General features: G+C 53.5%; 1 protein-coding gene across 10 annotated transcripts in view; it reads left to right on the forward strand.

Moving 5' to 3' along the window:
- The window catches only part of MSI2 (musashi RNA binding protein 2), a 390,492-nt gene that overhangs the window by 337,669 nt on the left and 25,960 nt on the right, over positions 1 to 26,863 (forward strand). For 4 of the 10 annotated variants that reach the window (XM_055318531.1, XM_055318537.1, XM_055318554.1 and 1 more), the window contains exons 10-11: positions 2,482 to 2,556; positions 23,699 to 23,779. In XM_055318531.1, coding sequence (XP_055174506.1) covers positions 2,482 to 2,556; positions 23,699 to 23,779 — 156 coding nt within the window. The other 6 variants (XM_055318545.1, XM_055318563.1, XM_055318581.1 and 3 more) reach the window with 4 other exon arrangements.

Raw genomic sequence — 26,863 nt, forward strand, 5'->3', positions numbered from 1 at the left:
CTCCCATTTCCTCTCTGCCCCTCAGTCCCTCTCTTTCCCCACCTGGTACCAGAGCTCAGCGTCACACTTGGAGCTTTGAGCAGTCAGCTCAAAGCTTCCCGCTCAGCCTGCTGGTCTGGGCAGCCCTCTGCCAATGAGGCACCAAGCACCGGGAAATACACCAGGAAAGGGCAGGCATGAGGCCCTTTTTTTTTTTTTTTCATGAGGCCCTTTTGAGGTAGAAACAGGTCAGTTGGCCAGCGAGTCGTGACTGCACATCTGGAAAGGCTCTGGCTAAAAGCAGGAGACTATAAGGGAGCCACGGCTGGTCTCCATTGAGGGTTGGGCCCTTCCCTGCTGCAAGGGACCCACTGAGCTTTGTACAGATGGCAAAGCTCAGGCTGTCAGAAGACAAGGAAGACCTCCCCAAGAGCATGGCCTGGCCCCCAGGTCTCCTGACGCCCACAAGAGCAAGCCTCTCTTCTGGGTCTGATGACAGACCCACTGGTCAAGCAGAAGCTGTGACACCAACAAGCATGGGGAAGTGAGAAAAGGTGGGTCCCATCTCTAGGCCTCTGAGGCATAAAAGCTCTGTGAACAGGCAGCAGGAAGACCTATTAGCTCCAACTCATGCTGTCAGAGTGCACCCAAGATGGAGCTTTGTGAATGATCCTGTTCCTATGGCCATCACTGTCCGTCAGAAAATGCTTGTGACCTATCCAAATGTACTCGGGTTGTGGATGATGAGGCCCCAGAGCCTGTACTTGGGGGTGTTTCAGTTGCTGTATCAAACTGCAGAGACACAGGTGGAGAACTGTAAATGCTGCCTTCATGGCTGAGGGCATGGAGACTGTTAGAAACCCCACCCATCAAAGCAACTTTCTACGAGCATCTTGATGGCAAGCAGCAGAAACAACTTCGGCTGCTGTAAGCAAAAAATGATATCATTGGAAGGGGCTCATCAGTGCACAGAAATGCCAGGAAGACTGGAGAATTGGCAGTAACTGGGGAGGTGGATGGTCAGGCACAGCCACGACCAAGGAACAACTCAGGAATGACCGGGGGGGGGCGGGGGCACTGTCCCCACCACTGGGTTCTGGAGACACCAGAATAAATTCTGAATCACTGCCTCCTCCTCTGCCCTACTAGCCCCAGAAATGGATCCAAGGAAGACTTCCATGGGCCAAACCCAGGTTCATAACATGCTTCCTACTGCCTAGTTCAGAGAGAGGGGCTCTTTTCTGCTTCCATGATGGGAGGTAGGCCTCTCTCTAAGACTCAAACACAGAGAAGGGGTTCAGGTGGTGGGCAGCCAGAAAACAACCATAGACCTCAGAGGCCAAAGAAAAAGTCAAGCTGTTGATAGTTGTTGGGTCGTGGTGGTTGTGGTAGTGGTGGTGGTAGGTTGGCCATGGTGGTATTTGAAGAGCATGAGTGTATTGGGATTCCCATACATTGAGTGGGGGAGGCAAGGTCAGCCTGGTGACGTAGGAATAGGGCATAGCTGTGGGTCTTCTGTAGCTGGTGGAATCAGTCCATGAGGGCTACACGCCAGTCTTTTCTGTTACTGGAGTCAAGAGGCAGAGACATAGTGAAGTAGCCTGAGCACGCACAATGCAGGGTTGAGAGCCAAATGACTGCTCACTAGGGGTTTCATAATAGATCCCAGAGGGTCACACCAGCACCAGAACATGCCAGTGGTTTCCTCTGCACCTCATGCCTAGCCCAGCAGCAATTTCCACAGGCACCCCTCAACTAACTGATCACCTCCTGGGTTATCTACTAAATCATGTGGAAAATATGCTCGCTGTGAAGTGCCCACTAAAACACGTGGCATGAGGCTTCTGGGTTTGGGCCATGCTTCCCGGTGCACATTTTAACAACCAGTCTCTCACAATTCTGGGCTGGGAGGAGGGGGGCTTGGGAAGATGCTGGCACTCTGTGGAGTATCTGTGCTTGGATGCAGGCCCCTGGGACCCTGCTTCTCCCAGACCATAGCTCATTAAGCCCAGTGATTTTCCAGAAGCATAGGGTCAGCCCTGAGTTTTGCCCCTAAACCTGACCCCTAAGTATTCGTGCTTTGTCTGATACTGGCACTGCTGTCTGCTCCTTGGGAGGAGGCATTACAAGGACTTTAATCTCCTACTGTCAATAGCTTTAAGGTAAAGTACATTCAGGGTAAGCTCTCCAAATGTCAGAGCCGGGCGCAAGCCCTCTGTTTGGTGCTAATGCGTGGCATTTACTCTGCAGGTTCCAGAAAGTGCGTGGGCTTTGGGGGTCTCTCTGCCCAAATACAGGTTAATTACCAGCAAGCTGACAGCAGTGCCCCCAAGCTGCAGTAGAGAAGGGACCCATGCCCTAGGTAAAGACCCTCACGGGAGACCAATCATGTTGTGCAAGAAAATGACCCAGGCTGTCCTCATTTCTGCCCTCCCTGAGATTTCACCCCAGACCTGAGGCAGCTGTACTAACACCATTGTGTTCTTTCTCTCTGTGTTCAAGGCTACCCCAACTTTGTGGCAACCTATGGCCGCGGCTACCCTGGATTTGCTCCTAGCTATGGTTATCAGTTCCCAGGTGAGTTTGTTTGTCTCCCGGGGCTTTGGAAACATGGGAGATGGGCTGCATTGGAGGGGAGGTGGGAGGATCCCTAAAGAGAACACAGTTCATACACATATCGGTTCAGGAAATGACCTGTGGGTGCTGAAGTTCACATCCACTGAGCTCCAGGGGGAGGATGCAGCTCCATGTCTGGTTAACCCAAGGACGGCCTCAGAGCTAGGTATCTGAGAGTGGCAGCTTTCCGGGGAAAGGGAAAGAGCTGATCAGGACCCTCTCTCTGCCCACCCTTTTTGTCTGGAGCCAGTTACAAGTTCTTTCTCTGGATTGGACTCCTACCCTGGGCCTCCCTCATCTCCTGTCTCCCTACCTCTCTCCTACCTTCCTTCTTCCCTCCCCTCCTCCAGCTCCACCTGGCAGTCCTGACTTCGATGCCCTTCTGTGTGTAGCTGTGGTGTGCTGTTGGGGTTGGGCTTTGCTATCCTGGGTAGGGGTGTGCACATTTATCCTCTCCTGTGTGTAGGCATCAGAGCCTTGAGGCAGAACCCACAATGATGCCCGCTTATGTGCCCAGGCTACCACAGCTCCCATGTAACTGGGAGGCTGACACCCCCACCCCAGACGGGCAGCAAGGGCAGGCATGGTCTTACAGGGGTGGCAGGGGATGGTGCTGAAGGAAGCCATGTCGATAGGGCTTCACTTGTCCCCTGAAGGGGTGAGCCAGCCTTTCCCAGGCACGGGGTATAGATAAGAATATATAGGGGTGCTTGGGGGTGTCTATGGACAGAGGACAGCTGGAGTTTCTAGAGAAGGCATTAGGAATGGAGTCTTGTCCTCTAGGAGTGGGTTCTCTGCTGAGGCAAGAGGCTCCCTCAGGAGCTGAGCTTGCAGCAGTCTCACTTTTTGTTGGTCACCCTGCCTGGACCCAGAAGCCTTGGAAGCATAGGGATGGCCTTAAAGGATCATGTCCTGAAGCCAGGGAGGAGGGCAGGGGAGAAGTGTGTGAGGGTCTCACCCAGTGTTTATCTACCTCCAGCTGAGCTTTGGGGTAGGGAAGAGTGTTTCAGAGGAGGTCAGGAAGCATTTGGGGCCCTTAGAGCCATGCCCTGTGGGGACAGATCCTCAATCAGCGACAGAGGCCCTAGGCTCTTGCCCGTGGCCACAGCAGGTCACTCAGCATCTCTGGGCCTCATTTCTGTCTTCTGTAAACAAAGGGCTGGGGCAGGATAGTCCCTGGGGTCTGTGTAGGGGTGGCAGGGGTAGGGGAGGCAGGTGCAGTAGCAGAAGCTCCAGATGGAGGAGTGTGAGCATGGGAGACTTCCCCATGAGTGTCCCCTGGGGCCGGTTTCTGCACCAGGGTGGGCCCTCTGCTCCTCTACGGCAGCTGGCTGCTTTGGGGTGGCAGTGGGCCTCTCCAGGCAGGACAGGCGGCACTACAGCCAGAGCAGTCTGCACCTCATTAGATACTCCCTTCTCCAGATGGGAACCCCGAGGCCTAGAGATGTAGAAAACCCTGTTCAGCGGTTCATTAGCAGCAAGGAGCAGGGCTGGGATTCAGACTTAGGTGGTCTGGGTATTAACTGCCACATTCCTCCCTCTCTAGCGTCCATCTGTCCTGTAGGTCACACTAACCACACACAGCTAACATAATTTAGATTTAAAATAAAATTAAGTAAAATGAAAATTCTTGGTCACACTATCCACGCTTCACCTACTCAACAGCCACATGTGGCCAGTGGCTACTGGTTAGCACAGCATATAGAATGTCTCCATCGCCACAGTAGGTTCTGTTGGATGGCACCATTCCGGAGCATAAAGAAAGAGGTTGGGGTGGAGTGCATGACCCCCACACATGTATATACAGGCCTACACACTGTCCCTCCCGGGGAGACCTGGCATGTCATCATCCCTATTCATTTCTTGCCCATCCTCCTCAGCCCAAGAGCTGGTGGCATTTCAGGAAAGCCTTTTGTCTCCTCCTCTCCCCTGGCTTCCTCACCAGGGTATCTGAGAGACATAGGCTTCCATCCTGGCCCACTGAGAGCGCCATGCTACTCTGCACACCTGGCACACAGTCAGGTTGCCAATGCCCCCTCAGTGCGGTACAAGTCTCAGGCAGGGAGAGTTGGGGGATCCTAACATGGAATAATTTGGGGGTGACAGAGTAGATCCCATGCTAAGGGCTCTGTGTCCTTGGATCTGCCCTCAACAGACACATGTATGCAAGACAGAGCTCCAAGTGACCAACCGAGACTGGGGAGGATGTGATAGTCTCCCAGCTGTGCCCAGCCAGCCCTTCACCATAAGCCAAAGAGTGTGAGGGACCTGGAGTGGACTAGGAGTGACAGTGTCCAGGGCAGGTTTGTCACAGTCACTAGCTCCTGCAGCTTAACACAGTCAGCTGGGTTTGATGAGGGCAGAAATCGGGCATTAAAATGTCTGGACAAAGGCTCCGTGGCCCATAGGACATGGCTCTTCTCTCCTCCCCCAGCCTTCAGACTCTCCATTCCCCATCCTTCCACCTCACAACCTGGACTTCTCTTGTGTGTCCTCACCGATGGCCACAAAGAGGCCATCAGTGGCCACAAGAGTGAGGCCACCTGCTGTCGGGGAAAGTCAGTGTGTGGAGCTGCCCCAGGCCGGGAAGTGGTGGCCCAGTGGCTGGACCTGGCTGCATACATGGCCCCAGGAGGAGGCAGGCTGGCTTCAGAGTTCAGCCACCTGGACGAGCTACCTCTTGTGGGACAGCTGCTCTGTTTGCTGTCCCTGAGCAGCCTAGTTCGTACTCTGTGGTGTTCCAGTCAAGAGCTCATGACATGGTGGCTCCTCTCAAAAATCAGACTTGACCCTGCCTGGAGCTTCCACCCCAGGGTGAGCTCTCTGAGTCAGGAGAGCTCTGGAACATTCTGACATCTGTCTCTTGCCCCATGCCAATAAGAAGTGCTTTAGAGGGTCTGGTAAGGAGGTTGGGGTGCAGAGAGACGGCCCAGAGGAGGGCGGCCCAGATCTGCCCTCTGTTCACCCCTGTCTGATTGACTCCGTTGACTCCTCCCCACACCCTGGGGTCCTGTGAGTCAGTGACATCAGCACCACTGTCACCACCAAACTGCCCTGAGGTCTCTGCCTTGTGATCTTTCTTTCCCATGTCTTTCTCACCCACCTCCCACCTCCAGTCTCACAGTGCATGTGGACACCACACTCTCCCAGCCCTTTTCTGGACCCTTCCCAGTGAGGCAGTGGGCACCAGCCTGAGAAAGGACAGGACACCCCAGCCCCTGGGAGCTGCTGAGGCTCTTCATCCTGTGTGGGTTCACTCATAGACCATGGGTCTGGGGGTCCCTGTCAGGACAGAGGGCCTTGCGTTTCACCTGAATGGGCCCTTTCTAACTACCCACTTCCTCCCCTGTGCTGGGGTGCCCAGTGTCCCTCAGCAGAGCCCCAAGTGCCTCTGTGGCCTGGCCCTGTGGCGGACCTTCCCAGGCCACATGGCTGCGAGGCAGCACCTGCCTCTGCCCGCCTTTAGGATTCTGCACGATTAAATGCGGTGCTCCGATAAATGGGCTCGACACCTGTGGATAATTAATTATTAGAGTGAGGAGTAGGTCTTCTCTAGAAAGATGGAGGGTTGACCCCCCATTCTGGAAGTAGCTCCTCCTTCCCAGGCCCAGAGGTCCACAACGGGGGGGCATCCCCACCCTGACTCCCCACTCCCCAGGATGAATACCAGGGCTCAGGACATTATGATCCTCACCAGTGGCCTCCCCTCTTTCCTCTTCTTTTCCTCCCTCTGGACTCATTTCAGTTTAATCTGTTAATTTCTGTTCTTATTTCACTTTGCAGACTACTTGCCGATTTCACAAGACATAATTTTTATCAACTAGCTCTTAAGAGAGGCATAGCAAATTGGGGTTTGCTACCATTACTAGAGAGAGGACACAGTCCCGGCCGGGGCCACCCCAGCTGCTGTCAGTGCCCACTGAGACTGTTCTAGCTGCCTGTTTGAACGAATGTTCTTTTTCTCATTTTTAATTCTTGGAAAAGACTCATGTCCTCATTGCTTCATTCAGTTTAAAAAAAAATTTTTTTTCCTTCTGCCATCCCCTCCCATTTTGCTTCTTGGACACACTGTGAATACCCCCTCCCCACTCCGCTGCACCCCAATCCCCACCTGGAATGTAACGGGGCCAGAGGGAAACTTCTCACAAACTTCAGAGAGCCTCCTCAGGGGATCCAGGAAACGGGCATCAAATTATTTTAAATATTAACCAAATAGGCTTCTTGGGGCATTTTATGAGGTGAGCTTTTTGTGCTGGTGGCCCACAGGAATTGGGGATGTGCGACTTAGAGCACCTGTGTCCTGTGGTGGATAGTACCAGCAATGAACACACACACACACATACACACACACTCTGTTCTGTAAATAGTAATATGAAAAGCTTCATCTGGGAGCAAAACTGTATCTGGAAAACCATCATTATCTGGCTGTCTGTTTTGGGGGCCAGCCCCTCAGTGGCTGTTAACCATAATGATCAGTGCACCTGTCTTTGAGAAGAGGCAGCAAACGCACTGGAGCGCTGCCACATTTCAGGCATTGTGGGCACTGACCCACAGCAGGCCCCTCCTCCCCCAGCACCCCCACCCGCACCTCCCTGTCCTCGCTGGCCTTGGATTTGCTACTGGCGTCAGGGCCTCTTGGCCCCCAGGTCAGGAGGGACAGAACCCAGAGGCCTGTCCTGATCAGATTGGCACTCCTGATGACCACTCCGAGTAGGGCTTGCCTTCCCCACAATCCTGACCCCCTCCCCGTCCCTGTTTGAAATATCCCCACTCTCTTGGATTAATGAAGTATAGCTCAGCAGGACCCTCAAGGGCCACCCCTTTGTTTACGCTCATAGTTTGTGAGAAGTGACCCGCATGCTTCCACTGGACGCATTTGATGTGAGCAGATCCATCTGTTGGAACATCACTGTCCTTGAGACCCAACCTGTATGGTTTTGCTCATCTCATTAAAGATGCTTTATGTAATAATTGGTTAGTTTCCTGTTATTTTCCTGCAGGCTTTTTCATGAGTGCTGGGTTTTTGTTGTTGTTGTTTTGTTTTGTTTTGTTTTTTTAACAATTCTGTATGGCTCCCCCCTCCTCCCCGCTTTATTTTGTTCTGCTATGAATTGCTTTGCTTTGGTGAACGTGTCCTAGTATGCTTGCCTCACCAATGTTTTAGCGATTGTGAATTTTCTTCATCTCTGTAAAGAGTTCATCTGTGCTTCTCCCTAATGACGTTTTATTTTTGCCCCCTGTAAGCAACTGAGGTAGAAAAATAAATTGTTTACCACGGACATGCTGTGTGCTGCCATCTCTTAGCCTGACAGTGTCCTGTTCTCGCTCCGGGGGAGGTGAATGCACTAAATAACTGGTACCAGTGACAGCCCCGGTGCAGTTTCTGAAAGCATGTGGACTCCCCCTGGCTGCCGCCTATCCCCAGCCCTCCCTGCTTCCTCGTGTCCCCTGCACTTGCTCGGGCTGGTCCTGTCCTTGAGCAGAGGGGTAGAGCATCTGCACGCAGCAGCTGCACAGTTTGCCCCCGTGCCCCTTCTCTGCCATCACTCTTGCCCTCCAGAGAAAATGCCACTGGAACATCTGGAGCCCCTCACATCTGTGCACCAGGTGTGCGTGAGCTCAGGCACATGCTCATGCACACTGGTCTATGTGTGGTGTGCACACAGTTTGCTTTCCTAAGTCCTCTAAATGGTGCAGGTTGGAGAAGGCCCCTCCTTTGCTGGACATAAAGCTAGAAGGACCTCATTTCCAGCCGCACTTGGCCATGTAGTACCATATGACCCTGAGCAAGTGATTTAGCCCTTGTGGCCCTAGGAGTAATAAGAATAGTGCCTGGTTAGTTGTTAGAATTAAGTAGGATACTGTGTACATGTCAGCATGGCCTTATAAATTGGTAAATGCTGTGCAACTAGAAGCTTTAGAAATCGTGTTCTTATTATGTCACTCTCTGGAGGAGTTATCTTTTCCTCATCAATCTCAGCAGAGCTGCCTATTGGTAGATCTGCTTAGCAGGGAAAGAAATGATACAGGATCCCCAAGTGAAGCCAGAGAACTGCTGGGACTTCATTACTACCCCCATGCCCCACCCCTCCTCCTCCATCCCTCCACATTTACTCATCATCAGGCACTGGATTTGGTGCCAGCTATCTGGACATGAATGAGCCTCCCTCCTTCAAGATGCTCAGAGTCCAGCCAGGGGAGAGAGAACCAGTCATCAAACCCACTGACCATCATGAGACAGGTGCTTAGCTAGGAAGAGGGAATCACTCTTTGCTATGAGGGGTCAATGGTGGCTGTTTGTTCAGCCTACGGTGATGTCAAGAATGGCCCCTAGAGAAGGTGACATCAGAACTTGTCTTACAAAGCCAAGTAGAATTAGCTATGTAAAGAAGAAAAGGAAATATATCCCAGGCAGAGAAATGACATGCTTAGACACTGAAATCAGGTAGTTTTAAGAAAGAAAAAAAACACAAAAAAAGAAAACACAAAGTAGCGATGGCTTAAACAAAATAAGAATTCGTTTCTCTCTCTCATGTCAAAGAAGCCTGGATTTGGTTTCATGGTATTAGAGGTCTGGTTTCTTTTATCTTAATGTTCTGTTCTCTTCAACATAAATCTCCACCTCATAGTCTAAGGAGGCTGCCAAACTCCAGCCATTACATACTTATCCCAGAAGAGTACATCTCTTCCCTTTAATAGTACTACTCAGAAGTCAAGTGCGGCACTCTGCTTAGACCCCACTGATCAGACTTTAGTCACATGACTAGTTTTAGCTGCAAGGGATCCTTGGAAATGTCTGTCTTTCAGGTAACCACATGCCAGCTAAAAAAGGGATTCTGTACTAAGTAAGAAAAACGGAGTATAGATGAGATAATAAAAGTAGAGTAATATAGGATATTTAGCAATCCTGTTGCAAACCTGAGAAAGGAAGCAGCACAGGACCCATGGGATTATGCAGATTTCAGAGTATGGGCAGCTTGCAGGAGTGGTTTGGGGTGGAGTGTGCAGGGGGGATAAGGCCAAAGAGGGAGGCAGGGCTGAGTCATGGTGGGCTTGTGAGTCAGATTCAGTAACTCCGATTTGATCCCAAAAGCAAGTGGAAAGCCCTTAAAGGGTTTTAAGTAGAGGATTAGATCTAATGTGATTAGATTTTCAAAGTGAATCAGAGCGGTGGGGGCCGGTGGAGAAAGCACAGGGTGACCTCTGTTCCCTTCCTCCTTCCTCTCCTCTCCTCTCCCTTCTGCCTCACTCTCTTGGCTCCATTCCTCTCCCTGCCTCAGGCTGGCCAGTGGCCCTGCCGGGGTCCTTCAGCTCTCTTGGGGACCAGCCAGGTTAGTGTCTCATAGCTCAGTGCTCCCACTTCCTTCCTAGGACAGTTGGGGGGGGCAGGCAGGAAGTGCACATTCCAGGTGGGGACGCCCTGGGACTCTGGTTCTGGAAGTTCCAGTTTGTGCTTGTACGTCTCTCCAGTGATAGAAAGCAGGTTTCGTCTCGGGTGCTGGTGATGACTGATGGCCACTGGCCTCCTGGAGCACTGGCTTCAGAACGACTTTGAGGCCGAGTCCTAGCTCAGCACAAAGAGGGGCTGTGACTGATTAGCGATGCCTGCACGGTTGCTGGATCTGGGACTCAGGCCCCTTCCTTTTGCCTTCCTTGTTTGTCTAATGATGGTTCTTGGGTTCCAGGGGACTTTCAGTCACTCCAGAAGCTGGCGGGGACAGCTCTGGAGGAGAAGCCTCAGTGGGGGCTGCTGTGGGGTATGCTCTGGTCAGGTCTGGCTGGTCTGAGCAGAGACAGAGGCTTAGTGGCCGGTGGTGTCCTGAAGAACGTGGCTTGAGTGTGGAAAGCAGAGTGAAGAGAGCCCAAGTTCCCGGGAGGGGAAGGAGTTTGCTGTAGACCAGATGCCTGGGGAGAGGGCCTTAGCCGTGGGGAGTGAGCTGCTTCCCCAACCAGCTCACGCCCAACCTTATTGGTTGGGTCTGGGTTATGACATCTTGTGAAGTGTTCAGAAATGCCTTTGGCTACCACTCCACATGCCCGGGATCCTGCCTGGACTGGTCACCTGGACCATTGCGAGGAGCAGTCCCAGAGCCCTTCTGTCCACCCCTTCTTCCTGCCCACCCCACTTGGCAGCAGACGTGATACCAGGGTCAGGCCTCTTTCGGAGGGAGAAGAGCAAACCTCCCTCCCCAGCCTCTGCCACCTAGTCAGGGGCGGTGATACCGGGGCTGCCGTGGTGGAACTATAGAACTAGCGGCCAAGATGACCCCTCATTTGGGCATAAATGTAAACACCAGTACTGTCCCCCCACTGAAGTGTGTCAGGGGCCCTTTCCTCACACCTCTGTCCCGGCAGCGCCCTGGGCCTGGTGGATCCCCAGGCTCTGTCAGCGCAGCCTGGCTCGTTGCTTCCCGTTGGGTTCCAGAAGGGGGCCACCCGGGGAGCTGACCTCGAAATGCTAAGACGAGGTGGTCGGCTTCCCGGGTGCACTGCCGGAACCTCACCCCGTGGGCCGGGCGCCCGCAGCTCCATGTTTCACTTCTGCAGACAAAACACTCCCTTGAAAGGGGCCCCCGGTGACACGTCAGCCCCCGCACATCTGTCCGCTGCCCACCCTGATCTGCACGGCCCTGGCCCTCATGCTGTCCCTAGGGATTACCCTGCACAGATTGGATCCATGGGCAGATTTTAAATCACGAGCCAGCTCCTTCTCCGGCCAGCGGGCCCCTGGCCCTGTGAGTCCTGGGGTTTGTCCTCTGTGTGAATGTGAAAGGCAGGCTCAGTCAGGAACACAGATGTGCTGCTCTGGAAGACGACTGACAGGTGACTGACAGGTGACACCCTGTGGCGGGCCGCGGGGTGGGGGTGGGGGCCACGGGGCGGAGGGTGCGTGGGCCTCACCACCGCACTCTCCCTCCACTTGGAGAACCAGGAGCTGATGCGATTCCCAGATGAAAGCAGAGCACAGGGCCTAATAGGCACTTAATAAATGTTTGCGGAAATGAATTGGAGCGATCTGAATTGACGGGAATTGCGGGTTTCACTTTCGATCAGCTTTCCGTGCCTCTTGAAGCTCCAATGCGTAAATGAAGGGAAATGTAAGCAAAGGCATGCTCGGCTGCCCATGCAAAAGCCTGGAGCACTGCTCTCCCAGGGCAAAGTTGAGAGACCCAGCGCTTACCCTCACCTTGCTGGAAGGGTAAGGCCCCTTCTGGGCCTCTGTTTCCCCATCTGTCAAATGGGCCACCTTTCCTCTCAGGTTGTTGACAGGGGCACTGGGATGAGGCATGATACAGTGCTTGGGGGAAGGGGAGGGTCGTGTCTGAGGAGGAGGAGGAGACCCTGCAGGGGCAGGAGCGGCATGAGGGAGGCAACTGGCATGTCTTTGTCCCTCCTCCTCCTCCAGGGGGGCTGAGTGCCGCACCCTCTGATCCCATCTATCTACCCCTGCACTGTCGTCCTTGGTCCGCTCTCCTACCTCCCCGGGTACCTGTACCACCAGGCTCGCAGAGTCCCGCTCAGCCTGCCAGCTCCAATGGAATCCCCTTTCTTCAAGCCTTCCAGTTTTAACTTCCATCAGCAAGAACAGGTGAAAGCTTGTCACTTAAAGAACAAAACAACAGAATATTGAGTGTGAAATTACAGGAAGATGGCCACACCAGGCCTGCGGGATGGGGGTTCGTGCCCTCCACGACAGCCAAGGACAAACCAGAAGGCAAAGGTGTGGCCCCCACACCCTCCTCCCCCGGCTGAGAGAGAGCAGAGTCTTACCCAGAGACACTTCCCAGACTGCAGGCCAACTTGGATCTCCTGCCCCTGAGAGAGATCCCAGCCACTGGAGTCACTCCCTCTCCTCCTTGTGCCTTCAGTTTTGAGGGCAGGGGCACGAGAATGTTTTCTGCAGTGTCTGGAAAAGGTCATCAGCACCTGCCCCAGGCTGGGTCCTCCCCAGGCACAGGGATGCTGAACAAGCGAGCGAGGCAGTCAGAGCCTGGAGGACACCCCACTCGTGGCCAGATGTGCTCCTATGCAGTCTGGCTGGTGTGCAGAGTGAGCAGGGGGGAGGGAGTCATTGACTTTGCTTGGAAGACTTTCAGGAGATGATACCTGAACTGAGTTTTGAAGTGCAAATAGAAACTTCATCAGGCAGCTGATAGGGAAGGGTGTTCCGTATCCAGGGACCAGCAGGTTAAAGGCACGAAAGCATTAGATGTCTTACATTCCTGCCTCTGCTCACTGTGACCCACATGAGGGCAGATGCTGTGCCATTGCCTGGGCCAGGACAGCTGGATAACAGACTTTGTCTTGGGGAAGCCAGTGCTGCTTCTTCCCAGCCCCAGGGAATGAATGTGTAGGCCAGAGATGCTGTCCCCACCCTTATCTTAGGAGACTGTTGCCAGTCAAGGCCTTTGTAGAGACCGCTGAGCCAGCCTAGCACATCTTGGATGCTAGCTGCCAGGGCTGGCTTCTTTTCAGGAGAGCCTTGCCCAAAAGCACTCAGTCGTCGAGGGAGAGGAGAGCACAGCCTGCTGATGCCCCATGGAGGCCCTACTGCCCTGCTCTGAGCCTGAGCAGGTGTTTAGCTGGCCCCAGGGCACCCCTGGCGTTTCATGGGGAGAGTCTAGGGCCAGTACCGCAGCTGTCTTAGTGGTCCATGTTTAGAATCTTTCCAGACTTTCTTCATCTGGTCTCTGGTACCAGCCTTGAACAAGCTAGGATTCAGGTAAGGCTAGGAGCAGGAAAAGGCGCCTTGTTCCCCCCACCCCCTTGCACCCACCTACTCACCATCCTCCACCTGTGCATCCTTTACACATCCAGCACATACTTATTAAGCACCTGCCATGTCATGGGCCCTGCCCTCAATGCTGGGGACACGGTGCTGAACCAGAGAGACCCGCTGTTGCCTTGATAGGGCATGTGTTAGGGGCAGAGAAGAAAGCAGGATTCCACTGAGATGGAAGGACCCAAGGAAGCTCCTCTCGCCAGGGCCTTCCTAGGGGAACTGTGAGGAGCTGCACAAGCCTGAGGGCGAGAGGGCAGCCAGTTCAGCCGATGACACGAACACCAGAGCTCCGAGATCCACGACCACACCTGTGGTCACGATGTCACAGGGCCATGCAAGCCCCTGGCTTCCCGCTGTCACATTACCCCGCCAAAGTTAGCACTTGCACTTCGGATAAAACCTACCCTTATCACTCACAAGCAAATTATAAATGTTATCTATGAAAGCCCTTTGGATGTGAAATGTCATGTAAATTAATAGGATTTTAGAATAGGAAGGCTCCAGAGGGAGTTCTCAGCTCCACTACTGTTATTACCTTGGGCAATAATAATAAAAATAGAAATAAAAGTTATTATTCCACTTACTGATGGCTTGCCGCGTGCCAGATAACTGTGCTGAGCACCCAGTGCCCTCATCTCATCGGATGTCACAGCAGCCCTGCCGGGAGGTGCCATTAACCACATTTACAGGGGAGCAGAGGGAGCCCAGGACGGAAGTTTCGTCACTTGTTCTGGGTCACATCTCGTGCATGTGGGAGATGGCATTCTACCCTCTGGCTTTAAGCACTCTGTACGGTTTCATTCAACCAGTCTGGCCTTGGAGTCCTTCATCTGTTAAATGAGACTAGTGACGTCTTCCTTGCAGGGCTGCGGTGCCAGTTCATTGAGATGACCCGGGCCCCTCTAGGAAGGGCCCGACTAGAAGGGACTTTCTGCGTTCTTGGTTGTGGATAGTGCCACCCTGGCAGCTGCTGTTATTTTTACTGGTGTGATGATTGTTTTCTTAACCATCTAGGCCAGGTTCTTTTATTGTACAGATGAGGAAACAGGTGTAGAGAAGGTTCTACCCTTTGCCCTTTCACCTCGGGCTGGCGTGCAGTGGATGCCTCCGCATCGTTACAAATGTCAAATATGTCTCTGCCAGTTGGTAAATAACAGCCGCCCTGGGCCCCCAGTGTTTCCTTGACCACCCTGGGCTCTCTCCCAAGACTCTCTGACCATCCCACAGTCCACCAATCAGTGATGCCCAGTGCAGCCATGGTCTCTGCCAGTCAACCTCAGAAACATCCTACCTATCTCAGGCCATGAAAAGAGGGAGGAGGATCTATGTTTTATGTAGGGGCAGGCAGAGGGGGCAGGCAGAGGGAGTTGAGATCACAGATGTTAGTTTACTCACTGAGCTAGTGATGGGACAAAAGGGGGTCTTTCAGCAAAAAGTCTGGGGTGCTCAAGGCTTGAGTGTGTCTGGTCCTGGTCCATGGAGGTGGGTGCTGTTTGGAACCGTGCTGTGGCAGAGACGTTGGAAAGGCCCATTTAGAATGAAGCTTGGGGGAAGGGTAGGCGTGGTGAGGAGGCCCAAAGAGACTTTAGGCCATTTATATTTAAATGGACCAGCTAAAAGATCCTGTGGGGAGGAAGCAGAATTCTGACTCAGGATCTGAAATTTCAGGAACCAGGAGAAGTGTAAAAAGCCATTTAGGGGCAGCCCAGGTGGCCCAGCGGTTTAGTGCCTACCTTAGGCCCAGGGCATGATCCTGGAGACCTGGGATTGAGTCCCGCATCAGGCTCCCTGCATGGAGCCTGCTTCTCCCTCTGCCTGTGTCTCTGCCTCTCTCTCTCTTTCTCTCTCTCTCTCTCTCGAATAAATAAATAAAATCTTAATAAAAAAAAAAGCCATCTAAACAGTGAGCTCTAGAAGGACCAATAGTTAGACCAGTGGTCTGTCCTGACACCCATTGGTGGTAGGTGGGTGAGCATCTCACAAGCAGAGATTGCAGTGTTTATGAGGACTGGGGAGAGGGAGGACTCATGAAAGGAGAAACTCTCAGAATACTTGCTGACATAACCCTAGAAACTAGTCTGGAATCCTTTCACTTGAAGGCGTGGTCGTGGTCACAGAGAGACAGGCAAATGTTTGCTCTGTGGTCCTGCGTTACCCAGGACCACAAACTGCTGGCAGGGAGCAGCGAGGGCTGGTTTGGGAATGAGCTCCCTGTGACCATTCTCCCTCTTGAGGTCTTGCTGGAGAAAGAGTTCTTGATGTTGAACAGAGTATCCTTGTAGGGCCAGGAGCCAGAGCCAGAGCACTTGTCACATGCCAGCCTCTCCTGATGCTGGCCCTTGGACCAGCACTCCTGATCACTGCCCTCCTCTGCAAGCAGTTTGGTGTGGCCACACCCAGGTCTTGAGTTTGGCTATGAGAAGACCCTAAGGCAGACACAAGGGCCTGGTTACAAACTAGATGGGTCCGTGGTAGATCCCTCTCTTCTCCTGGCAGAGTGAGCCATAGCTCCCCTTTATCCAAGGCCTTGCTTATCATTGGCCAATTTCCTCTCCTTCCCAGTGAGCTGTTTGTATGCAGCATGGTCCCACAGGTAGAGAGAGTCCCCTTTCTCATCACAGACTAGCAGCTACAGGCTCCGTGAGGGCAGAAAACATGTTACTTTCATCCACTGCTATGAACAGTGCCTGGCATGTAATAGGTGCTCAGTAAATACTTATAGAGAGGATAAGAGCCTGAGAAAGGGTCTGGAGATGGAGAAGGCCCTGACATAGCTCCCTGCAGAGTTCCCGGGTCTGAGAAGCACCTGTAGGCCCCAGTTCTCTGCAGTCTGGGGGAGTAGGAAGGCCCAGGGAGAAGGGTGCTGGGCCAAAGCCCAGGTGGAGCTCTCAGCTTCCTTTCTCCCAGAAGAGCCCCAGGGCCCAAGCAAGCAGAGCCCAGAGTGTGTTCTCAGTTCTCCTCCTGCAGCCCTCACCTCTGTGCTCTGAGCTGGAAGCCAGCCCTGGGTGGAGACCAAGGCCCATTCCCAAGCTTCATTATCAGTCACCAGGAAGATCAGAAGCCACAAGGGTCCGTGTGGGGGTGGGAGGCAGACCTGGCCCCACTGCTGGTGCTCGTGGGCATGGTGATGGCAGGCACTCTGTTTTGCTCCCTGAGCACCTCTGATTTGGAAGGAATCTGCAGGCAAGCACACAGCTTTCGCTTCTGGCCGGGCACCCCGGGTCTGCGCTTGCCTCTCCTGGCAGTTTTCTTGTCGTTTCCGAAGGATGCTCCCTGACTTCGGTTTTCATGCTTCCACAAACCCTTTCATCCAAACAGAGGCTCTCTGACAACCAGACTGTAAAACCACTCAAAGGTTTGACGTGCAGACTATCTTCCCTTTATCCCACATTGAAACATCTACAGAGAAAATTAAGCTAAACAGCAATTGTATTAAAAGTTGCTTGGGACAATTTTTGTGCCACCCCTTTGCTGTGGATGCCAACACCCTTGGGGCCCCTGGCCCCGGAGCCTCTCACTTCCTTTAGGCAACTGGCCTTTAGGATCCAGGACCAGGCCCCAGCTGCAAGGCCTTTCCCTGCTTGTGCACCTCCCATTGGCCGCTCTGCCTTCTACCCCAGCACTTCCACTCTTTCCAGCGCCTCTGCCCCAGTAGGAGCCCCAGTGCTCTCCTGAGGAAGGGGAAGGCAGGGGGAGGAAGCTCTATGACAATGTCCTTATTGGTATCCTTAGGGAATGTCAGTCTTGGTCCTAAAAAGGTGTGGGGAAACCAGATTCCTATTTTGAATGACAGGAACTCAGGATTTGTTTTTTTCTCCCCTCCCCTGTGCCCCCCCCCCCAAAATGGACACATATCAGCTTTCTTCAAAGCAAAGTTTTACAGTTCAATCATGTTCATGTGCCCCTTGGGTTATCAATTGTCCCACCTCTTGAGGCCCTCACTTCTGATCTGTATAGATCAGTAGGTCCACCTATTTCAAAAATGCATCATCCACCCTTTATCCACCCTCACCCCGTTGCAGCCGCTGCTCTGTCTCTCTGCACAAAGCTGTGTATTTCCTTTAAAAGAATGAGCCCCTGAGCCCCATCACACCAGGCAGGCCTGCCCAGCAGGTGGGCAGGGCCCTGGGCCAGTCAGATGACAGATGGTAGCGTTTTCTAAACTCTTTTAGGATGTGTTTCCTACATTCTGGGTGACACTTTCCTCTTTGGGTTGCTTCTTTTTGAGTGTTTGGATTCAGTAAAGCAACGTTGGGTTTAGCCAAGAATGTTGGAACCATCTAAAGAAACTGCTAGTGGGGGAGATGCAGGACGTGCTAGGGAAGGGGGTGGAGAGGGCTTTGAGCAAACACAACAGAGGAAAAATTGCTTTCATAATGGACCATTCGGGATGAGAATGCACATTACAAGAAAGTGTTTTAAAAGATTCCCCTCAAAGTCACAGGCTGTTGGAGCCATAAGGAAACTCAGAATTCTCTCATCGCCTCTTTCTTTCTTTCTTTCTTTTTTTTTTTTTTTTAAATATTTTATTTATTTATTCATGAGAGACAGAGGCAGAGACACAGGCAGAGGGAGAAGCAGGCTCCACGCAGGGAGCCCGATGTGGGACTTGATCCCAGGACTCCAGGATCACACCCTGGGCCGAAGGCAGGCTCCAAACCGCTGAGCCACCCGGGGATCCCTCATCGCCTCTTTCTGCAAGAGGCACAGAGGCCCCACTGACTCATCCAAGGTCACAGAAATAGGTAGTGACTGTGCCAGAACCATATCCCTGGCAGCCCACTCCCAGGCTGGCATCTTTTCATGCCAGGCAGGGAAGAGGATGCAAAGAAAGAGCTGCCTAACCTGACACCCCCACACCCGACAGGACAGGGCCACCCTTTCCGTGTTTACTAAAAGGTAAGGCTTCCTCTAAGTCAGGGATTCTCTGCCTCCACCGGGTGCATGAGAAGCATCTGGAAGGCCTTTACTAAAGATATGGGCCCCACCTGATTCTTAGTGTATTATTAACACCCCCCCACCCCGCCCGCCGCCTCCACCCCCCAGGCTAGACACCCACTGCTCTGAATGGAGGCCCTGCAGGGGATCTCATGAGACATGGTCCCAAGAATTAGATTCACTGCCATGTCATCAGGAGGGCCTTTCTTTCCACAAGGGAGCAGAGCTGTGGACTGTGTACATGTGCACTATGATTTAACTTTTTAAAATTTTTGAAGGCCTTTAAACCAAAAGTTCTTGCCCTTGGCTGTAGTCTGGGATCACCCGGGAAGCCCACCATCCAGGCTCCACCCCAAACCAGCTAAATCTGAATCTCTGGGGGTAGGACCCAGGCTTCCGTGTCTGTTAAGGCCTGCTGGGTGGTCCAGTGAGCAGCAGGGTATGGGCCAGCACGGGAGACAGAGCAAGGCGCTCCTGGTGGCTGTCGCCCAGCCCCTTCTGCTGGTTAATTACTCTCCTGTGGGCATTTGATTTGTCAGCCCTGGGGTTGGAGGACCACATGAGGAGAGGCAGCTACATGTGCCGGTGGCACTGCCATTCAGCTGTAGTTCACCCAGGGCAGTGACTCACAGCTCTGGCTCTCACGCACCTCTTCAGGGCATCCTAATGCTCCACAAGGATCTTCTTTGGGGCAGCCTCTGCACTAGGCCTTAAGTGGGACGTGTGCCTCAGTCCCTGCCCTAGAAGAATTTGTCACCTAGCAAGAGAAATAAGATGTGCACATAAAAATAACTGCTTAGGTGAGGCAGAAATAAATAAGTGCCACAGAAGCAGTAAAAAAGTAGGTGTGGTGTCACATAGTCCCCCCCCCCCCAAAAAAAAAATCAGAAGTGCCATTGACTTCAAATTTGCCATCAAGTTTCTCACAGCTCTGAGAAGTCCAGAAAAGCGTCTCATTCACTGTCAGTGGAACGGTGACAGCTTTTACTTAGATGAGTTACTAACCCCGGAGGTGTGTCCATACCAACCCCAGAGGCACCACTTTCTGGTGACAGAGACTTAGATTTGTCATCCTTTTACATCTGGAAGGCAGGATCATGCAGGGTCAGAGGTGAGGGAACTTGAGAGGCCATCTGACCTCACCTCCTTGCAGTAGACATGAGTTGGTTACTCAGGGCCCAAAGAAATGAGGCACTGTGCCCAAGTTACACAGCAAGCCTAGGGTAGCAGGGGTCGGAGGCTGGGCTTTGATACCAAGCACAGTGATTCTTCTTTTACCCCATCCGAGGGGCAGAGGAGCTTCAGACTAGCAAGACTGGGTCTTTGGGTTTGACTGCCATTAAATAAGGCATGGCACCTGCCCATGCCTGGAGTTCTACCATCCGCAGTATTCCTTTTTTTTTTTTAAGATTTTATTTATTCATGAGAGACACAGAGAGAGAGAAGCAGAGACATAGGCAGAGGGAGAAGCAGGCTCCCTGTAGGGAGCCCGATATGGGACTGAGTCCAGGACACAGGAATCACAACCTAAGCCAAAGGCAGACGCTCAACCACAAAGCACCCAGGTGCCCCTGTCAGCACTACTCTTTTGTTTGCAAGCACCCTCTTTTTGAATGCAGGTTTCTCTAACTGGAGGAGCAGACCACATTCCTAACACCTAAGTTCCCAGGTGGGCAACCTCAGCCCCCAGGCCCTGAGATTTTATCAGCAAAACATTTTTTCTTTTCTGCCTGATTTACTACTAAGAAACAGGAAGTATTAGAGTAGGAGGGTCATGCCAGCCCACTTGGTCCAGACGTTGTCCGAGCTAAACAGTACGCATCCTCTAATCTTGAGCCAGGGAAATTCAGCTCCACTAAAATGACGTTATGAAGCCAGGACAACATGAAGGATTACAGGCCACCGTTATGGGTAAAGAATCCCAGCCTCCTGTGTGCTTCTGACTTTCTGACCATTTGGGCCATCGTGGGGAAAGTGGAGCCATCCTCCACGTGGGGGAGTCCTGTCTTAAAGGCAAGGCTGATGGCTGGATAGGCTTCATCAAAATGACACCTAATATTCATGTAAGCTTACTCCCTGGCCAGTATTCATCTGAGCATTTTGTGTATATTAATCCTGCACTAATATCATCTCCTTTACAGATGGAGATATCAAGGCACAGAAAGGTTAAGCAATTTGCCCAAAGTCACACAGCTAGTAAATGGCTGAGCCAGGATTTGAACCCAAGATTTATGTTCACCTGCCTCACAAGAAGCCTGGTTCATGCATTGGCCAGGCAGGCTGTATTCAGGAGGGCCTTAAATCCACACATTCCTGGTAGCAGAGAGGAGATGCTCATCTATTCTGGGCAGTGAGTGGGGTGCTGGGCAGCCATGAACCAGAGGCTCTGCCCCCAGCGAGGAGCCTGAGCCCTGTCAGACCTTCTGCCTAATTCCCCAAGGTCTTCCCCTGAGTACCCCCAGCTGGGGCATCTCTCTCTTTGGCAGCCCAGACCCCCTCTCCCTTCAAAAATAAAATGAGAGGTTTCCCAGACAGCTAGGCCATCATAGGTGACCCCTGGCTCCTCAGCCTGGGGAGAAATGCTGAAAACAGGACCACAAGGCAAGGCTGGAAGGTTTCTCCTCTCTGCACCCTCAGCTTTTTCAGGTCTAGCCCAGGAGGGGTCCTTTCCACCAGGGTCCCTGTATTGGGGCCTCCTGCCATTCTAGAGACAGGCTCTTCTCCATCAGGATAGCTTTAGGTCAGGGTCATGATGCTTCTTTGGCCTCTGACAGCCCCTGGCTGGGGCAACCTCACCCCAACACACACACACACGCACGCATGCACGCACCTTTCCTGGATCTGTGTTTGCCCATGCCCCACAAGCCCAGCCACCTAGGACAGCCTGTGGGGCTCCCTGGTAATGGCATCAGGTTTATCCACCAGGTCATCTGAAGAATATTTTTTTAATTTTTTTTTTATTTATTTATGATAGTCACACAGAGAGAGAGAGAGAGGCAGAGACATAAGCAGAGGGAGAAGCAGGCTCCATGCACAGGAAGCCCGATGTGGGATTCGATCCTGGGTCTCCAGGATCGTGCCCTGGGCCAAAGGCAGGCGCTAAACCACTGCGCCACCCAGGGATCCCTCATCTGAAGAATATATTTGGGGTGATCAGTGCAGCTGAATGGCCTAGCAGGACAGGAGGGGGTTGGCAGGGAGCTGCGGAAGTAGTCCAGGACAGAGTCCCGCAGAGCTGGGCTAGGTCCTGGGACTGTGGCCCTGGTGTCTCAAATGCAGTCACTATGAGGGCTATGGGTGCCTCTCTCCAGTATTGGGGGGAGACTGAGCTCTCCTCTGCCCTCTTCTCACACCTGTCAGTCTGCTTAGCGCTGCATGATGGTTGAGATGAAATTCCAGCCCTTAGCGGTGTCTGATGCTCAGTCTCCAGCAGAAACCTTTATCTGAGATTAAGGATAATGGATTTCCTTTCTTGGATAAGTTTTTTTTCTTCCTCTTTCTCTCAGACTTTTTTTTTTTTTTTTTTGTCAAAAATGCACTGTACTCCAGAAAATAGGCCTTTTGTTAAATGTCCTTTTATTGACTAAACTCGCCCCCCCACCCAGCCTTTCTCCCCCTCCCCCCACCACACTTTTTCATGCTTCCAGGGAAACCTTCTGTTTCAAGTACCGATGAGGAGTGCAAAAAGAATAACTTGACCTTCTCCTTCAGGGTCTCCTGAGCCCTGCTTGAGTGCTCCTGCAGCAGGGCAGCGGGGTGGGGGGCTGTGTGCTGGAGGTTGGGATAAGGAGAAATAACTGGACTTCTTCCTTATTTTCCTTCAGCACTTTCTGCCACCACCCACATCTCCAGAACTCTAGATCCTGCTTGGAAGAGATGGGGAAAGGACTTGGTGGGGGGAGTGCCTCCGTTGGTTTCCGGCAGCCAGGGGTCCATGGGCGGGGAGTGGGGGAGCAGCCTCCAGGCAGGTGTGTGTGGCCTTCATGGGAGCCCTGAGACCCATTCCAGCAGCCAGGGGTGACCTTGTACCCTCATTTCACCTGGATCTTTCTTTTTCCCCTTTCAACAGCCCTATTACCATATTTAAATGCAAGTATGTCTTTTTTTTTCATTGACATTTTAAGTAGCTTAGCTTGACCTTTTTAGAGTAGCTTGTTGTCTTTTGAACTTCTTTTCCTCCCCAGTAGATCCATGTAGCTAGGACAATAGTCTTAGAGTTTAGTGGGCTTCTAGTTGGCTGTGTTTGGGGGTGGCTCTGTTTCTCTCCTCTCCCTCCTGCTCCCTGCTCTCCACGGTGCACGCGCTGCCCACTCTGTCCTGTAGCGGTTCTGTATTTGGAAGGCCCCGTGGCTAAAGCTGAGCAGCGGGCCAGCTATTTGTTGTTTGCTGCTGGCTTCTGACACATCATTGAAAACCACAGTCTTTGGAAACGGGTCTTGAAATCAGACCCCCAACAGTTGAAATCAGGCCTCGAAAAGTCTGCCTGGATGGCAGACGGTGTGCGTTCTGCGTGCGCGTGCGTGTATCTGTGTGCATCCCCGTGCTGTGTGCGCATCATTCAGTGGCCCAGAGAAGCCCACGGGAGGGGACCCGCCCACCTCTCCCTTCCCCTGGGTGTTCTGCAGCCACACTGGTCACTTTGTCCCTTCTGGCCTTCAGTCCCATTTCTGGGACAGCCTTGCTGCCTGGGGGGTAAATAGGCAAACGCTTGATGGGGATCCTTAGGAGACCCTTCACTGCCGACCTGCGACCTGATCAGGATGTGGAGCTCGGACGGGAAAGCCAGATCGAAATCCCCATAATGTGCCCCAGGAGGTTGAAACTGAGAGACAGAGCCACAGGGCTCACCCCACATGGGTCCCTGCGGCCGCCCGCTCCCTCCCACAACTGCCTCCCACAGGTGTACGCAGGCAGTCAGCCGGGCCTCCCAGCACACCTTGCCCTCCAGCCTGGGGCTGGGACGCTGCTAGAGTCCACAGCTAAGCCGAGCAGACCAGCAGAGCCTTAGGAGAGCAGCTGGAGGTCAGCCACCTCCTGGTGCATGTGCCTGTGCTGCCCAGAGGCTCAGGGCCAACTGCTCCAGGGACCCCTGGGCCATGCTGGCCCTGCCCTAGAACACACTCTGGGGGCCTGCCCCCCCCCCCAGTCATTACAGGGACAACAGGGACCCCGCCCTGCTCCCAAGAGAAGAGCCTCCTAATCCTCTTACATTATTTCTGTGTGCCTTCCAGAAGCCTGAGAGCCACTGACCTGTGTCCCTCCCAAAAGCTGCTCCAAGGAGATCCCTTGTCATCCCCATCCTCTGAAGGGGGTGGAGCACGGCCTGTGAGCCCAGGCTGTGCAAGGGGGGGGGGCCCTTCCAGGGTCTGACCCTCACTCCAGCTCCTCTCTCCCCGCCAGGCTTCCCAGCAGCGGCTTACGGACCAGTGGCGGCAGCGGCGGTGGCAGCGGCAAGAGGATCAGGTAGGGAGGTGTACGGGACAGGCGCTCCCAGGCATGCCCCAGTGTGCAGGGGAAGGTAAAGGCCCTGTTGGATCTGTGTGGCTGCGTCTGTCCACTATTGTCACAGCCCAGAGGGTGGGGACAGGGGGGCGCAGGCGAGGCCCTGCCACCCGGGGCAGCTCCCAGCGGGGGTCAGTCACAGGACTGCAAACCAAAGGTAGACTACTATTCTCTCCTTGAAAAAAAGACCAGTGAACTTGTTTTTGTCTTTGGATGACCCCTTCACCAGACAGCTGGCTGCAGGACACCTGTGGTCATTTCCCCTTCGGCTTTCACTGCTTCACAAGGCTTCGTTCCCAAGAGCGAAGCACCAGGTTGTAAGAGGGAGGCTCAGAGCCCCTGGCCCGCTGCTGCCCCCTACCACCCCCCACCACACCTGGCAGGTGGCCAAACCCCAGTCTCCGAAGGCCAAGGCCAGATACAGGGCCAGTCCCAAGCTCAGGGAAATGGAGTGATTTCCTGAAGCCCCTGTCACATCCCAGACTCCTCAGAGCAGAGACCAGAGAGTTCCTGGACCTAACCCTAACCCTGCCAAGGGAACTGGGGTTTTCCCTCCCACAAAATTGCCCTGGTCCTTTGGTCTCCAAACCCAACCTTTTAGGAGGTCTAGAGCCCCTCAGGTGAGCATTGTGGGGCTGGGCTCATTTTCCCAATAGCACTATGGGGCCAGGTTGGAGATGGGGTATGTCCAGGATACCAGGCCCCAGAACAACCTTATGCCCCTCTCCCCCAGATGCTCCCCGCCTTCCTGAGCAAGTGAGGCTTCTGCTGTGTGCTGGGCTCCCAGTGAGGCCTCCTGGCTTCCATGCCCCAGCTGCCAAGAGGTCCTGGCTCCTCCTAGACTAGCCATGGCTTGCAGCTCCCCACCCCCCAATCCCCCCACAGACAGGGCACTGGAGCACCCAGGGAAGCAGTTTGACAGGGCTCTAAGGAGGGCAGGGGGAGGGAGGTGCTGGGGGGTACCAGGAAATGGGGCATTAAAAGCCCAGAGGGCAAATGCCAAAAACCCAAACCCTCAGTGATAAGAGACTGGCACAGTGAGGCCCTTTAGAATCATCAGTAAAACTCCGTTCCATGCAAACTGGCACTGCCTCGAGCTACAAAGGATCCACTCCCTGGAATCACCCACTGGGGATTTGTTTGGAGGGGCCAGGAATCCTCTGGGGGCTGCCGAGGGCCAGGTAGCCAAAGAGCTGGGCGCCCGAGCTCAGCCTCCCGCTGCCCCCACCTGCCCTCCGGCCGGTGTCCCCTGATGCCCCTGCCCTGGGGGCGGGGCGCGCTGCTGCCTGGTTGTTTCCCTGCTCTGTTTGGTTTTTTAACTTGAGTGCTTTTTGGTATCGTTACAAAACGAGCCTCTGTCCTACCTGTGCCTGGTGGGGGGGGACGACAAAAAGAAAACTCGAGATTTTTGAGTGTTGTTGGTTGTTTTCTCCGTTCAGTTTCTTTCTTATTATAACTTGGATTATGAAACTAAACTTTAACCCGAAATTAACCCTGCCTCTCTCCCCACCCCCGTTCTCCTTGACTTCATGGCAAGTTTAAAGGGCAGCATGGGGTTCTTTGAGAGTCTGAGAGCGGTCTCCCCATGGTCTGTGCACCGCCCCCCCCCCGCCACCCCTACCTTCTCACGGACCCCCAGAACCAGGCAGGAGTCCCACCCATCCCCCCCTAACTCCTAACCCCAAACTCCAGAGCCATCTCCAACCACACTTTTTTTTCCAGGATCAGTGGTGTTTTATTTGTAGCCATTTCCATCGGGAGCCAAGTCTCCCAGGGGCCATTCGAGGTCAGCCATGCTCATCGCTGCACTGTTAGTGAATTCTATTCAGGAGTGTGCTCCCAGACCACCTGCCCCACACCAGCCTAGATTAGTGTAAGGAGTAAATCCTCAACTCCGAGGTGCCTGGCCCCAGGGGTGCAGGCCCGGCTGGGAAGCTGCAGGGCACCCCCCAGTGCTGCCTGGGGGTCAGGGACTGGGGGCGAGCCCCAGGGCAACGACTAGCTTGTGCCTGCCAAATTCAGAACACCATCTGGGCCGGAAGACACCTGCCTCCGTGTAGCCAGAGTAGCTCAGCCTCTCACCCCCATGCCCTCCTTTGGACCTGGAGCAGGGTTACAAGCTTGGGGAATGAAGATCTCTGCCTTTCTTTTAGTGCATTTTGGCCTGTAAGGACTGTCCCCCTCCCTCCCTCTAGAAAATAACCTGGACTCCAAGCCTGGCCAGATGGCCAATTATTTACCTGTTGTAGTGGCCCCTCGGTGGCATTTTGGCAAATATGTGAGAGGAGCTGCACAGACTCATTTGGGTTTGTGCATCAGCCTAGGCCAGCAGGTGATCACTGGTTTAGCCTTCCCCTGCTCCTGCAACCCTGCCCTCCCCATGCCAGCTCCTTCCCAGGGGACAAGGATGCTCCTTTAGCCCCCAGGCAAGAGCCTCAGCTGTTGGAGGGCATCACAAGTCCAGGCACCTTGTCTAATAGGAAGGAGTCTGTGGGAGTAGTGACCTTGAGCTAGGTACTCTGCCGAACCTGGCAGGGGACTCAAAACAGTAGGAAACGTGGCCTCCACTCCCCAGGGGCTGGCTGTCCGGCTTGGCCTAGAAATCAGGCATCCTATGGAAGGCCCTATTTTGCCTTTCGTTTTTGTCTAGTTCCACAGCTTTGGGGTTTTTTTCCTTCCATATTATGACGTACTGGGGGAGCTTCCTAAGGTGGAAGCACCTGCTGAGGGCTGTGGAGGGGAAGGGGGGAAGCAGCTTGGATTTTGCTCAGGTTGGCAACTGGTAATCTGTCAGGGCTATGGTGTCAGGGTAGGAGGTCCAGGGGGGCCTTGAGCTCTGCACCCACCTCAGCCACCTCCTCGGGGCAGCCTGCCCGCCTTTTCCTAATTCACGCAGGACTTGAGGTGAGCAGGGCTCAGGTGACCCCCGCCAGGGGAGGCCCCTGCCGACTCCTAGATAACTTCACTATCAGTGGTCACTTTTCTTTTACCTTCACCCAGTAGTCTGAAATGTCATCTTTTCTTGTGCTCAGTCGAGAGTTTGTT

The sequence above is a fragment of the Nyctereutes procyonoides genome, unplaced genomic scaffold (assembly GCF_905146905.1).
Source record: "Nyctereutes procyonoides isolate TBG_1078 unplaced genomic scaffold, NYPRO_anot_genome, whole genome shotgun sequence".
NCBI classification, from domain to species: Eukaryota; Metazoa; Chordata; class Mammalia; order Carnivora; family Canidae; genus Nyctereutes; species Nyctereutes procyonoides.